At 37.0% G+C, this 15,869-nt stretch overlaps 1 protein-coding gene across 1 annotated transcript in view; it reads left to right on the top strand.

Moving 5' to 3' along the window:
• Nucleotides 1-15,869, top strand: part of WDR7 (WD repeat domain 7) — a gene marked incomplete at its 3' end in the record, with an annotated part of 264,187 nt that overhangs the window by 29,874 nt on the left and 218,444 nt on the right. Inside the window, exons 5-12 of the mRNA XM_024761840.1 lie at nt 1,777-1,951; nt 4,836-4,912; nt 5,752-5,871; nt 9,343-9,488; nt 9,845-9,947; nt 12,041-12,173; nt 12,423-12,671; nt 13,589-13,809. Coding sequence (XP_024617608.1) covers nt 1,777-1,951; nt 4,836-4,912; nt 5,752-5,871; nt 9,343-9,488; nt 9,845-9,947; nt 12,041-12,173; nt 12,423-12,671; nt 13,589-13,809 — 1,224 coding nt within the window. The remainder of the gene's footprint in view (nt 1-1,776; nt 1,952-4,835; nt 4,913-5,751; nt 5,872-9,342; nt 9,489-9,844; nt 9,948-12,040; nt 12,174-12,422; nt 12,672-13,588; nt 13,810-15,869) is intronic.

Genomic DNA, 15,869 nt, shown 5'->3' with positions numbered 1-15,869 from the left:
CTCAGTAGTGGCACGTGGGCTCAGTAGCTGTGGCTCGTGGACTCTAGAGCGCAGGCTCAGTAGTTGTGGCGCACGGGCTTAGTTGCTCCGTGGCATGTGGGATATTCCTGGACCAGGGCTTGAACCTGTGTCCCCTGCATTGGCAGGCAGATTCTTAACCACTGTGCCACCAGGGAAGTCCCCAGGTTGTTCTTATATGTAGAAATGATGAACGTTGATGGCATTGGCACTCACTGAAACCATAAGGAAGTGCCAACTTATTAAATTATCACATGGGGGCATCACTTTTTAATATTTGGAAAACCTGTTTCTCCATTAGGGACACCTTTCTTGCCCATATCAAAATGTCTTGGAAGCTAAATCAGTGTTCGGAAGATGGTTTGAGAATATAACTTTCAAGCAAAAGTGAGAGGCATTTAGTCAGGCATATCTAATAAAATATCCCTGCCCTCAGGACAGAGCTCTTCTCTAGTGACTGCAGTGCACATGACTTTCCTGGCTGGTGCTGAGTGAGCACTGACAAAGTTTGCTTACGTGCACCCATCCCTTTCTCCTTCACACATCCTCCCCTTCTGTGGGTCAAGGCTACCTATGGTCACATTATTATATGCATGCGAGAGCCTGGCAGTCCCTGGGAGCCCAGATCGTGTGTTATGGATCAACCTGAGATCTAGAGGTCCCCCCTATGATAGTCTACATTTTATTAGACCCCTCTCTGAGGTTTAGTGGTGCTACCTTGCACTTAGTTAATGTGCTCCGTGCTCAGTGCTCATGTTTAAGAAGTTGTGCTCCTTGTGCAGGGGACTTCATAGTTGAGAAAAGATCGTCTTCCTTCACATGCAACGTTGAGCTCTGAGCAGTGGGTGGATGAGTGTGGGAGCAGACTGGACCTGGGTTTCTTACTTATCTCCCCAGTTGTGGAGTGGTTACAGCATTGCCCCTTGTGCGGTGTCTAGCTTGCCTTCATGTGATTTATGTAAGGTCCAATCCCTTGAAAAGTTGTAGTCTGCCTTCTAAAAATCCTCTAGGAGAATCATTCCACTAAGAGAGTCACTTTTTTTTTTTTTTTTTGAGGCTAAGGGAATTCAGAACCTTTGATAAGTTGTTGGTCTTAGAGTCATTCTTTCTCTGCTCTTTGCTTGATGGAAACTCATCTTATCCTTTTGAGCTATTCTTGGCATGAGTAACACCATTGTACTGGTTCTTCCTCTATTTTTCTTTCATGAAGTATAAATGTGCCCTATGAGAATGGTTTATAACGGTTGTTTCACACTCTAATCTAAAATAACACACTTAGATTACTCAGAATTTACTTGCTTCTAAATTTTATTTGGTCATAACTAGTAATTATAAACCTATACTCACTGATTCTCATTCATCTCGAACTCATATTATTTTTGTGACCCACATAGCTACACTTTTGCTTTGATTTGTGAAGCTGATTTTATTCAGGTGTTTTATTAATTCATTCAACAAGTCTGTTTTAGATGCTACAGGAGGACAAAAAAGAATTATCATGAATTCTGCTCCAAAATAGTTCAAAAAGGAAGATAAGATATTAGGAAGAAAATAATTTTGTTAGATATTTAGAAATATTAATGTAACTTGATGTCTGCACATGTGTAGACATGTGTATATGTAGACGCATGTAATATATACCATATAGTACATGTCTGGAAATATTACTGGAGAAATTGAGCATCATAATAAGCTTGGTGAATCCATGTGAATCAAGTGTCTCAAGTAAAGAACATTTAAAAATCTTCTTCCTTTTAGTTCTACCAGTTCTCTGTTGGAAATCAGAGAGAAGGAAGGCTTCTGTGCCATGGCCATTATCCTGAAATCCTCGTGGTGGATGCCACCAGCCTTGAGGTGTTGTACTCCTTAGTATCAAAGATCTCTCCAGATTGGATTAGCTCCATGAGTATTATTCGATCCCATCGAACACAAGGTAAGTGTGCCCTTTAGGAATTTCTACACTATGACTTAATGGTTAGTTTACTGTAGAGTTGTATGATGTCTCACATGTTAATATACTTTGTTATATTATATTCTTAGGTTTAAGAAATAACTTCTCTCATGATTTATGGTCTGTCTCTACTTTCATAAAGGAGTCTTTGATTGAATTAAGATTTAAAGTGTTACATTATCTCCATTCCATGGAATAGATCACTAGTTTATGGCTATCTTAGAGTGTGTCAGTGATTTTCTGAAGTGGAAGAAGAATGTCTTAACCCCTTGGAGGTATGGTGGGAGGAACTGTAGTTTATCTGTGCATTTCTTGGGCCCGGTTTTGTCACTTGCTGAAGAGGCATAGGAAGTGTTTCCATTTTTTGTGGAGATGATGAAAATGGAGGGGATTACACACAATTAAATTTAATGAAAGGTCCTGGTAAGTGCTTGGTGTGTAGTTGATGCTCAAACAAATACAAGTATGTTTTCTTCATTTCCGCTGAAACCTTTCAGTAACAATTGTGAGAACGAAAGTAAAATTGTTCAGGACAAGAACAGTAATTAATACTGAACATGTATATTCCTATATGTCTCTTTGGGAGCATTTTTTTTCCTCCCAAATGCCTCATAGTTGTGTGCTCTTCTGTAAAGGCTGACCTGTAATCAGCACCACTGCCACCGCCGTGAGACTTCATTTACTGAGTGTTCACAGTATCGGGCGCATGCTGAGCGTTTACATGTGGTAACAGTTCTCACAGCACCCAGGGGGATAGGTACAGTTGTCTTAGGATGTGTGGATGCGGAGATGGGTGAAGTGTAGCTTGGTGGAGTCTTTACTTAAGATCACAGAGCAAGTCTGTGGCTTACTGGTGCCCAGATGGACCCCAGAGCAGTTAACTTTACCACCGTGTTACACCACCTCCATTGGTGAACTGCCTTCAGTTTCGTGGGAGATTTCCTTTATTATCTCTTATGGTTGGAAATCAGCACATAGCTTTTTATTCAACAGTCATTCAGCAGATATTTATTGAGTGCCTACTGTCTTCTAGGTACAAAGGATTGAACTACTGAAGGGACTCAAATTCTAGTAAGGGAGGATGATATATAAACAAATGGCAGTTCAGGGTGTGAAATGTGATGAGATAGAGAAATAGCACAGAGGCTGGAATTAGTGAAGGCAGTGAAGGGGCTTTGAGGGCAAGTAGGAAGGCTGCCCAGATTAGATGAAGTCTCTAAAAATAGTTTGTACATAGGTACAAAAAGCATTACCTAGGTGTGTGTGGGAAATATCCACATGTGAAATATACATGTACACTCTGATCTGAATAGGACAGAATGTAACTTTAATGGAAAATTGTGTGCTGTGCATGCATTTCTAAGTGTTGTCAGTTTATAATGTTGCGAACATGCACAATTTTTAATCTGCTTTACCCTATCCTAGTGTGTAGATATTTGAGAATCTTAGATATATTGGTATGTTGCACTTTTACAGTAATTGACAGACTTGTGAGTAGTTGTTCTAGCCTCTTTGTACAGAGGTTGTGGAATTGTAATCAGTGCATTTCAGTGCTTTACCTTGCCTGTGGAGCCAGGCAGTACAAGTAAAGTTTGTACTGAAATGTAGCAAACCCTGTTTTTTAAATAACAGTAACAACTTATTTTTATTGATGTGTTGAGGGCTATACCTGTGGTGTGTCTTAATTCTCATAACGGACCATTAACGTAGGTACTGTCGTTACTTTATTCATTTACATTTGCTTACAGATAAGCACATGGAATTTAGGAGACGTTAGTTAAGTTATGCACAGTTCATTGGTTAATTAGTGAAGAAAATGTGATTTTAACGCATACTCCCTCACTCTGGAGCCTGCATTAGACTGCTATCTAATGCCCCTCCTCTCGGAGTTCACGAATGTGCTGTGACTGCTCCCTCACCCGAAGCTGATGAATTTGGGTTTTATGTCATGTCTGTCTCTTGATCATGGCCTGTGGAGGGTGTGGTGTGCAATAAAATGGCGGCGAGGGAGGTGGGGAAAGCGGAAATGTGTGCCCTGAAGAAAGAAGGTGACTGAGCTCCCCCATGATGAATAAATAAAAGTGAACTTTGAAGAATAAAAGTTGTGTGTTTTATTTTTAGTTTCTTAAATTCTTAAAATTTTTTTAAAAAGTAATTTTTTAGCCTAGTAATCAAGAACACTTGAAATTATTAAAACTTGTAAGTTAGAAATAAATGAAGCAGCTAAAAAAAACTTTTCCTTGAACTCCAAATCTTTGATCATCTTCATTAACCTGTTTTGAAATCAGTTCTCCGTTATTTCATAAAATATAGAATTAGGTTTTCATGCTAATTGTAAAACATGCTATTATTTAATTTCATTAAAGCAAACCACTACAAACACATGAAAGAATGCTCAACATCACTAATCATTAGAGAAATGCAAATCAAAACTACAATGAGTTATCATCTCACACCGCTCAGAATGGCCATCATCAAAAAATCTGCAAACAATAAATGCTGGAGAGGGTGGAGAAAAGGGAACCCTCCTGTACTGTTGGTGGGAATGTAAATTGATACAGCCACTATGGAGAACAGTATGGAGGCTCCTTAAAAAACTAAAAATAGAACTACCATACGACCCAACAATCCCACTACTGGGCATATACCCTGAGAAAACTAGGGGGAAGCAGCTGCATAGCAAAGGGAGATCAGCTCGGTGCTTTGTGACCACCTAGAGGGGTGGAGTGGGATAGGGAGGGTGATGGAAGAAAACAAAACAACAAAAAAAGCAAACCATGGTCCATGTCACTGTTGTAACCATATTATTGTTTAAAAAGAAAGCATGTTGTGCTTGTAACTGCCTTCTTTTTCCTTCTTGGTGTAGAGGACACTGTGGTGGCGCTCTCAGTGACGGGCATCTTGAAGGTGTGGATTGTTACCTCGGAAATAAGTGGCCTGCAGGTGAGACAAATGAGGCTGGAAGTCAGTTCTCTGTTTCTGTTCTTATGGAGTCTTACATTTTAGGCCCCTTCTCTTTTTTACTTAAAGAGGAAGGAAAAAGCTATTCTTTTCAATAGTCTTATTGACATAGTATAGAAGAGTCCCCTAGTATGCTCTCTCTGTACGTGAATTATTTTTTTTCCCTTTTGAGGGTAGATATCTGCCTTATCAAGGATGCAAAGCAGAGAAACATGCTGTGCAGGATCTGAAGTAGAGAAACACAGAAGAGGATTTTCCTCAACTGCTTCTGTTTAAATTTGAAGTTAAAAGGTAGTTTGCTTGAGGGGAAAAAAAAAAAGCAAACCACCACAAAGAAGATATAAAGCAGGTTTTAGTCCTCTGAGTTCTTTGGACTTGAATTCCTTGTTACTTTTTAGCAATAAGAAAGGCAGATCAATGTTCTGGCAATATAGATAATAATATCTTCAGTTAGGGAATTTTTAGACATTGAATCTGGGAGAAAGTGCAGGAATTGATGAGGTTTTTTTTAACCTACAAGCACATGTAACTATAAAAATTAGGATTGACTCAAATTTTTATCATCTGTCATTGCCAGTGATGACACTCTGACTCACAGTAGTATTTTAATCTTAAGTAGCTTTGTAGCAAAGATGTTGTACCCAGAGGATTTTAGAGTATATCTTTGCTGCTTTTTACTACCTTGGTTCTCATGTGAGGGGCTAAATTAATGAACATATCAAGAGATGCCTTTATTTCATTTTGTTTTCTTTATCATTGTGTGATAATTTTAACTGACGACCCAGCCAGTCCTAAAGGTTTACAGATCTTTCTCTTTTCAGGATACTGAGCCAATATTTGAAGAGGAGTCCAAACCAATTTATTGTCAGAATTGCCAAAGCATCTCTTTTTGTGCATTCACACAGAGGTCGCTTCTGGTTGTGTGCTCCAAGTATTGGAGGGTAAGATAAACTACATAAGTAAGAAATTGTAATTTTGCCCTTCGTGATATTGGTTTATCAGACTTCCGAAGAAGATTGTAAGGCGGAGCTTGGTGTTAGAATATTTGAAACATTAGGTCTGATTTTGATATCATATTTTGAGGTATGGAATTTGGCTGTATATAGTTACCTTTTTTGTTTTGGTTCATAGAATGATTCAGTTAATGGTTGTTAGTTCTGTTGATCTTAATTTCTGCCTTTTGCTACCATATTTTTCATCATCTTGTCAGTACAGCATGGGCAATGGTGGTGAGTTTTCTGCAAGTTGGCTGTATCTTTGTAGGTTGTTATTATCCCAATTGCCATTCTTTTCTGACATTTTGGAGTTGGCAAGGTCTTCTGTCATTAAAGAGCTAATGATGGAAGGTATATATTACTTTCACATTGCCAGACTTTAATATTTCCATAATAGAAAAAGAGCCATCAAGTTTTGATCACTTGCTCTGCTCTGTGCCTAGCATACTTTTCAAAGCTTTCCATGTATTATTTGGAAATAACTCTCCAAGGGGTGGTATATTAGTTATCTAATCCTGCGTAACAAATTACTTCAAAAGTTAGTCACTTAAAACAACAAATTTGAATCATCTGTTTTTGGTCAGGAATTTGGGTTTCTGTGGGTCAGGAATCTGGGCATGGCTTGGCTGGGTACCTCTGGCCCAGGGTCTCTCGCAGACTGTGATGAAGGTTTTGACCGGGATGACTACCTCATCCCACGGCTCACCTAGGAGAGGGTCTGCTTCCAAACCTACCTGGTGGTTGACAGGCCTCAGGTCCTATCAACTGTTGGCTGGAGACCTTAGTTCTTTGCCGTGTGGGCCTCTCCATTAGGACAGCTCACAACACAGGAGCTGCCCTTCCTCAGAATAAGTGAGTCAGAGGGACTTCCTTGGCGGTCCTGTGGTTAAGACTTCATGCTCCCCGTTCAGGGGGCACAGGTTCAATCCGTGGCCGGGGAACTAAGATGCCACACATGCTGCACAACGTGGCAAAAAAAAAAAAAAAAAAAAAAAGTGAGCAAGAGAAGGTGTAGCCAAGACCCACCTAATCTTAGAGCTGAGATCCCGTTACCTCTGCCACATTCAGTTCTCTAGAAACCGTCACAAAATGCCGCCTGTACTCAAGGGAGAGGATTACGTGAGGATCCTAATACTACCAGGAGTCAGGGATCGGTGGGGCCATTTTAAAGAGGCCGCCTGCCACAGTAGGGATTGTGGCTTCGCCCATTTCACAGATGAGGCAACTGAGGCGTAGGGGGGATAAATAACTTGGCTAAGGTTATACAAGTGGTGGTGGTTGTACAAGTGACTAAGGTTATACAACTCAGGCAGCCTGACTGCAGCAGCTGCTCTCATTACTACTGCGCTATCCTGTCTCAGAGTGGACAGCCTTACCATATGACTGTTGTTTGGGAATAAGATTAGAGAAGAAAAGCTAGCAGCTGCTTAGTTGTAGTAGGCCATATGGGATCCTTCCTTTGTCTTAAAACTTAAAACACATCCAAATAGAAGTAAAACAAAGTGCAAGAAGATACAGTGAAAAATATACACCCTTTTCCCCAGGGCACTTTCCTTCCCCTCCCCAGAGGCAGTAGCTAATACCAGTTTCTTGTGTGCCCATTATCAGCATTTTATAATCATGTGAGATCAACCTTCTCTTAAGTGCACACACAAGAGTGAAAAGACTAGATCAATGGTACAGGATAGAATGCCCAGAGATAAACCCACGCACATCTGGGCACCTAATTTATGACAAAGGAGGCAAGAACATACAATGGAGAAAAGACAGTGCTTCAGTAAGTGGTGCTAGGAAAACTGGACAACTACATGTAAAAGAATGAAATTAGAACACTACCTAACACCATACACAAAAATAAACTCCAGATGGATTAAAGACTTAAATGTAAGACCAGATACTATAAAACTCTTAGAGGAAAACATAGGAAAAACACTCTGACATAAACCACAGCAAAATCTTTTTTGACCCACCTGCTAGAGTAACAGAAATAAAAACAAATATTAAAAATTGGGACTTAATTAAACTTAAAAGCTTTTGCACAGCAAAAGAAACCATTAACAAGACAAAGAGACAGCCCTTAGAATGGGAGAAAATATTTGCAAATGAAACAACAAAGGATTAATCTCCATAATATACAAACAGCTCATGGAGCTCAATATCAAAAAAACAAACAATCCAGTTAAAAAATGGGCAGAAGACCTGAATAGACATTTCACAAGGAAGGCATACAGATGGCCAAGAGGCACATGAAAAGATGCTCAACATCACTAATTATTAGAAAAATGCAAATCAAAACTACAATGAGGTATCACCTCACACTGATCAGAATGGCCATTATCAAAAAAGCTAGAAACAATAAATGCTGGAAAGGGTGTGTTGAAAACGGAACCCTCCTACACTGTTGGTGGGAATATAAATTGATACAACCACTGTGGAAAATAGTATGACCCAGCAATCCCACTGCTGGGCATATACCCTGGGAGAACCATAATTCAAAAAGAGTCATGTACCACAATGTTCATTGCAGCTCTATTTACAACAGCCAGGAGATGGAAGCAACTTAAGTGTCCATCATCAGATGAATGGATAAAGAAGATGTGGCACATATATACAATGGAATATTACTCAGCCATAAAAAGAAATGAAATTGAGTTATTTGTAGTGAGGTGGATGGACCTAGAGTCTGTCATACAGAGTGAAGTAAGTCAGAAAGACTTACTAATGCATATATATGGAATCTAAAAAAAAAAAAAGTGGTACTGATGAACCTAGTTGCAGGGCAGGAATAAAGAGGTAGACATAGAGAATGGACTTGATGACATGGGGTGGGAGGGTGAAGCTGGGGCGAAGTGAGAATAGCATTGACGTATATACACTACGGAATGTAAAATAGTTGGCTGGTGGGAAGCAGCAGCATAGCACAGGGAGGGAGGCTTACGAGAGAGGGGATATGGGGACATGTGTATGTATATGGCTGATTTGCTTTGTTGTGCAACAGAAGCTAACATGGTATTGTGAAGCAATTATACTCCAGTAAAGATGTATTAAAAAAAAAAAGACAACCAAAGAGTGAGAGAAGATAGCTATGGTGTACACTATGATGAGGGACTCATCTATTATTGATAAAAAACAACTTCTACAGGTCAAGAAGAAAAGCACCGACAACCCAATAGGAAAACAAACAAAAACATTTCACAAGAGAGGAAAGCCAGGTGACCAGTAAATGTGTAGAAAGGTGTTCAGTTTCATTAATCGTCAGGGAAACGCATACGAAAACAACATGTAGATGGTATTGCAACCCACCAACATGACTTTCTCAGTTACTGCCAAAAAGAGGTTTCCAGTTTTTATATGGTTAAATTGTCTTATTTTGTTTTATGGTTTTGAAAACGATCGCGAATCTCTTATTCCTCGTAGGTATTTGATGCTGGGGACTACTCCCTGTTGTGCTCAGGTCCGAGTGAAAATGGACAGACGTGGACTGGAGGTGACTTTGTCTCGGCAGATAAAGTCATCATTTGGACTGAAAATGGGCAAAGTTATATTTACAAACTACCTGCCAGGTATTCAATAAATAATGTTAGGACTTTAATTGAAAGCAAAAGTTTCTGAATTTGGGGTATAACCTGAAAGTATGAAAATGTAGAAAGTATAAATATTTAATTTAGGTAAAAAACTTGAGAACTTAAGTTAGATTTGTAATTGAGGTTTAATTTCTAAGCACAAAAATTAGGTGGAGTTTTTATTTGAAGTAGAGTATGTTAGTAACATTAATTATTTAATTTTTTCATGCCGATATTAAATTAACTATAATTAAAATATCCATATTTTGTCCGTTGTCAAAAAAAGTCATCATATGGTATGATAAAATATTTAATGTCAGTATTTTTACTGAATGTTGTAGTTTTCTCATTTTCAGTTGCCTTCCAGCTAGTGATTCATTCCGCAGTGATGTGGGGAAAGCAGTTGAAAATTTAGTTCCTCCGGTACAACATAGCCTCTTGGATCGAACAGATAAAGAGGTAAAATTCTTCAGGTATCATTTATAATTGGTAGTTATGTTGAAAAATTTTTACAACTATATTTATTGGTGTCTTTGGTAGCTAAGCATTTGAAAGATTCAGTACAATTCAAGGCTGTGTGTTAGATACTCTAAAACATTTTGACATGGTCAGTTATTATAAGCACAGTTTTCAGATTTGCTTATAATATGCCTATAATGTAGCAGTCACTTTTCTCCAGGAATAAAAATGGTCTTATACTGATTACAAAGTGGCAATGACTTTTTGATAAAATTCATATTGATGGCATAAATTGATTTTATACTCATGCAGTTATAAACATAGTGAGAGATATAATTTTAGAAGCACAAAGATAATTATGTAATAATGCTGACTGATTATTATTTGAACAAGGTATTGCAGTATCTCCCCAAAACCATGTAGTGATTTAAATCATTAGGCATTAAAAATAAAGAAAAAAGACATTTTTTTCCCTATAAAAATCAAATTTATTATGACTTCTAAGAACCTACTTAATGTCAGTTTAAAGTTGAAATGCCCTTAGTACTGGGTTCTCAACTCTCTATTCTTTGAGCATTAAGAAAGAAGCTTTGGTTTTGGAAATAAAGTTTCCTTTACTCAAGTTCTAGGTTTCCACAGCTTTTTCATTCTGAACATTTTGTTCCATCTTTATGTGGAGAGATGGCGAGGGGAAGGGAATTAATTTTTACGTGAATATTTTGAATATATAGAATTTATATATCCATGTACAATTAAGATCCTCTATGACCTGTCCTTTAGTCTCTTAACTTAAACTCCTACTTACTGCTCTCCAAACAAGATAGTCACTTCTATTTAAATCAAGAGATAATGACTTATATAAAAAACATACATGATGGGATTTCCCTGGTGGTCCCAGCACTTTCATTGCTGGGGCCTGGGTTCAATCCCTGGTCAGGGAACTAAGATCTTGCAAGCTGCTCGGCATGGCCAAAAAAAACCCACAAAAAAACACGAAACAAAACAAATACATGCCGTGTTTCTTTATGTATCAGCTCCCCAATAACATTTTAAATTAAAATATATGTACTGTGTGGTGTTAGATACACATTGAAATATGAAATACTGGTTATTACAGCTGTTGTAGCAGCTTTTCCTAGTTAAGCATGTTGTTTATCAATTAAAACTTTTAGTAATTTTCAAGCTTTAAGTTAAATCAAGTAATTAACTATGCTTAATGCATATAATTTCTATAGGATAATGCTTTTTAGGAAACAACTGATACCGAATACGGATTATTTGTTAACTATATGTTTAAACACTGAAGTCTATTTTTTACTGCTTTTTAAGATGAGCTTCTATGCTTTAATGCTCCAGTTTTAGTATATTAATAATCTAAACTTTAAATTTAGGAGTCCACCACTATTTAGTATTTTCAAATAAGTGGTCTCACTGAAGACACAGGATCTTAAGCAGAGAAATAATTTGTTTTAAAAATGAAAGTATACACAACACCCTAATGAATGGTTTTTGTTCCTAGTAGTTTATAGCAAATCAGGCTAGGTTCAAGTGGATTATGTAAATGTCATCAAGTATCATGCCATTAGTTGAAAAATATTCTCATAAAAAAAAAAAGAATCCTCTAGTTGTACAAGCTTGGTAGTTTAGTTTTGCATCTACTCTTGGAGACTAATCAGGGATGGGCAGAAAGCTCAGATTAGCCTGTTCTCCCCTTTTGACCTTTTAAGTGGAGAATTTTCTTTTTGGTAGCGAGGGGTATATCTTTGTATTAATTGCTTAATAGCAGACAAATAATTGCATTGTGGTTTTTACAAAGCAGAGAAAAAGAATAAAAATATTAATTCTAGAGAAAGACTATAAATTTAGTTTTCATTTGTGTTCTATGTGCTGGATTTGGGTATTAGTTGATATGTTTCAGTGCTACAAAATTAATTAAAATATTATTGAATACTCATTCTATAAATGCACTTTTTTTTTTTACTCTGGTACCGAGGCAAAGTACTTAACACCCTAATCTGAAAAAATGTTAATGTGTGGAATATTTTGTTTAAAAAGATAGCTAAGGGTATTTGAACAAATTTTTTTTTTTACAGTTGCTAATTTGTCCTCCTGTTACTCGGTTCTTCTATGGATGTAAGGAATACTTCCACAAACTATTGATTCAGGGTGATTCTTCTGGAAGATTGAATATTTGGAACATATCAGACACACCTGATAAACAGGAAGGTACAGGAAGTACTAGTAAATCACTTGCAGTAATTTCTCAATTTTTTAAATTTAACAACCTAAATACCAGTCACTGTGTAGCAAATTCATAATGTACATATGTCATTTTCTTCTTAGAATTATAGTTGATGACAGTTATTCTTTGGTATATTACTGAATCATCTGTAAGCACATTTATTTTTATATGTTTAGTGTTTTTTTCTAAAATACCTAAATGTTTTTCTTTTGTACCAAACAAAACCTCCACAGAGCTGGAAATGACAACTTCTGTTAGCTTGCAAGAGGCATTTGATAAACTGAATCCTTGTCCTGCCGGAATTATAGATCAGCTGAGTGTCATTCCCAATAGTAATGAACCTCTGAAGGTGACCGCAAGTGTGTACATACCAGCCCACGGGCGACTCGTTTGTGGCCGTGAAGATGGAAGCATCGTTATTGTACCTGCCACGCAGACAGCCATAGTGCAACTGCTGCAAGGGGAGCACATGCTCCGCAGAGGTATCCTGAAGATCTCCTAGTGTCTAAAGTGTTTTGAGAACTCTGTAACCATGAACCTGACAATGTCTACACTCTTTGTTTTTAACAAATACAATGAATCCGTGTAGTTGTTCGTGTGTAGTGTAGCTGGGAGAATTTAATGTGCACTTAATAAAGTACCCTCCAGTTGACCCTTGAACAACTCGGGGTTAGGGGCACTGACCCTCTGCACAGTTGAAAATCTGCGTGTTACTTTATAGTTGGCCCTCTGTATCCTTGGATTCAATCAGCTGCCCCTTTGTAGTACTATAGTAAATACTTACTGAAAAAAATCTGCGTATAAGTGGACCTGTGCAGTTCAAACCTCTGTTGTTCAAGGATCAACTGTACTTAGTGTCTATTATTGGAATAAACGCCATGTAATGACTGTAAATAAAGAGGTATCTAATTTTATCTCTTTGATATGTGCTAATAATTCCATTTATTATTGGGTACCTATATAGTGTACTAGTAATTATCATATTATCAGTAATACTGGTAATCTTTTAGAACAATGCTGTCCAGTAGAACTATATATGTAACAATATAGGTGATTTTCTAATAGGCACATTAAGAAAAGTAAAAATGAAGCAGGAGAAATTAATTTTAATAATATATTTTCTTTAACCTAGTACAGCAAAACTATGTTCATTTCAACTTGTAATCAATATAAAAATTACTAATGAGATATTTTACATTTTTTCGGTGCTAAGTCTTTGAAATCTCATGTATATTTTACATTCATAGCACATATGAATCCACTCTAGCCACACTGCAAGAGTTCAGTAGTCTCATGTGGTATGTAGCTACTGTATTTCTAGAACTACAGAGCAGTTCTAGGAAACTAGAAGCCTTTTCGATGATAAAATGTATAGCTAAATCCAAAACCTCGTTCACAGGTTGGCCACCTCACAGGACACTCCGTGGTCATCGGAACAAAGTCACGTGTTTGTTGTATCCGCATCAGGTCTCAGCTCGTTATGATCAAAGGTATCTGATATCTGGAGGCGTGGATTTTTCGGTCATAATTTGGGACATTTTTTCTGGAGAAATGAAACACATCTTCTGTGTCCATGGTGGCGAGATTACTCAGCTTCTGATTCCACCTGAAAACTGCAGTGTAAGTTAGATCACGAAAGATTGTTTCACTGTGGTAGAGTCAAGTTGTGTTGCTATCAGGCTTAATATAAATGAAATCCAGAGTAACTTAAAATGTGACAATTAAAAAATGCTTTTAATTTAAAAACTAAACAGTGGTAATGTGATGTTTAGACAAAGTTACAATTATTACCATCGGGCACATAGACGTAGAAGATGCACATAGTTTTTTTTCCTGTTATTAGCTCCTAAATAGCTTGTCCCCGAAATGTAGTAGTAATTTAGAATATGTTTACTGAAGTTTCAATTTTTTGTTCTAAAGTACTTTAAGTATCCCCAAAGTCATTCTCTAATCTCATTATTTTCAGCTTCATCTGAGCAAAAAGATAGTAAACGTATACTTTGGTAGTTTGAAGCAAAATACTTCTCATTACTTATAAATAGAGTTCGTTTATTTTTATATTTTTTTGTGGCTGCGCCGTGCAGCTTGTGGGATCTTAGTTTCCTGACCAAGGGTCAAACCTGGGCCCCGGCAGTGAAAGCACTGAGTCCTAACCACTGGACTGCCAGGAAATTCCCTGGAGTTCGTTTAAATAAACAATTATTGTGACAAGGGAAAGTATAACAGGCACTGAAAATGATTTTGGAAAATTTTGTACATACCTTTGTGAAAGCAGATTGCTTTCTTAGTGATGTGCGTGTAGGTTAGGCCATGATGTCAAATATAAACAGCCTAATAATTTTAGAAATAGGAGATTTTAGGAGAATTTAGGATGGATGAATAACAGACCCATAATTTATATTAGTTTGTTAATCATGAACTTGTTCATGTGATTAGCCACTTCTGTTGGCATCATCACTATGCCCACACATTCACACGTGTGTGTGCACACACATACACAAACACACAGACACACCGTCTTCTTGCACACATATTTCATGCTTATCATAATCCCTACAGCATCACCAGTTATGGTTTTACTGAAATGAAAAGCATTTGACTTCTGTATCTGATCCAGTATTCACAAGGAGTCTCATTTCAAAGCTCAGAAAATCTTCCTTGGCCTTTCTACTTACTTAATCTTCCTGGTCATGTGTGTTATCTGCCATGTTCTGCCAGTGCTAGATTTCATTTGACTTGATACTGGTGATGTTATAGGAGGTTCTAGTACCAGTGTCTCTCTCTCTCGTTTTTTCCCCTGCCAGATTTGAAAATTCAGATACTTAATTATCCTCTTCCTTCTTTTAAAAATTTTTTTGCCTTTTTCTTGCTTCCCAGTTGGTTGTTCATTTATTTTAATCTTCATCACTGAGAAAAATTATTGTGTATTTATTTAAATAACCAATTGTATGTCTATTTTAGTGAAATACATATCATTGTCATTATACTAAGTTATAGCACTGTTAGAACCCCTGCCCTAAATTTTATTTAACAGTACTTAATGCCCCATACTAAAACATGAGTTTTTTGATCTCTGACTGCAAATTTGGGGAAATATCTAATTTTTTGATGCTGACATTGATAATTTAGATTATTTTATTTCAGTTTAGTGCAACCATTTCTAATTTGGCTGGTTTTTGTTTTCATAAGAATAAAACACTGAAAATTAACTAGAGTGTGTGTGTGTGTGTGTGTGTGTGTGTGTGTATTTTTTTAATTACAGGTATTAAAAGGAAAGTTTTTTTGAGTGGTTTCCATAAGGTCATGTTTTCTTTTTGAACTACATTAATATATTTTTTAGCTTACATATTTATATGAGAACATTTTCTGGTTTCTTTTTTAAAAATTTCAAGTGGGTATTTAATATAATAAAATTTTTTTGATCAACTGCATTTAGAAATAATCTGTAGTGAGTAAAAGCTACCTAATAGACATACATGCAACTAAATAGAGAATGGTCTCCTTACTAGACTAGGTGCTCACCAGAGGTGCTAGTTGCCTGGGAAATACGAAGAAGAGAGACACAGACAAGGAAGCCTGGTACTTGGAAAATAATTTACTCATTATAGGCTTAACAGTAGAATTTTCTTGTTTTTAATTAACTTTCAAAAGTACTGATGAAGATAAATTTGCTTTTAGCT

The sequence above is a fragment of the Neophocaena asiaeorientalis genome, unplaced genomic scaffold, assembly GCF_003031525.2.
Source record: "Neophocaena asiaeorientalis asiaeorientalis breed wild unplaced genomic scaffold, Neophocaena_asiaeorientalis_V1.1 scaffold1217, whole genome shotgun sequence".
NCBI lineage: Eukaryota > Metazoa > Chordata > Mammalia > Artiodactyla > Phocoenidae > Neophocaena > Neophocaena asiaeorientalis.
The sequence above is the reverse complement of the archived record's forward strand: the minus strand, read 5'-3'. Positions and strand labels throughout refer to the sequence as shown.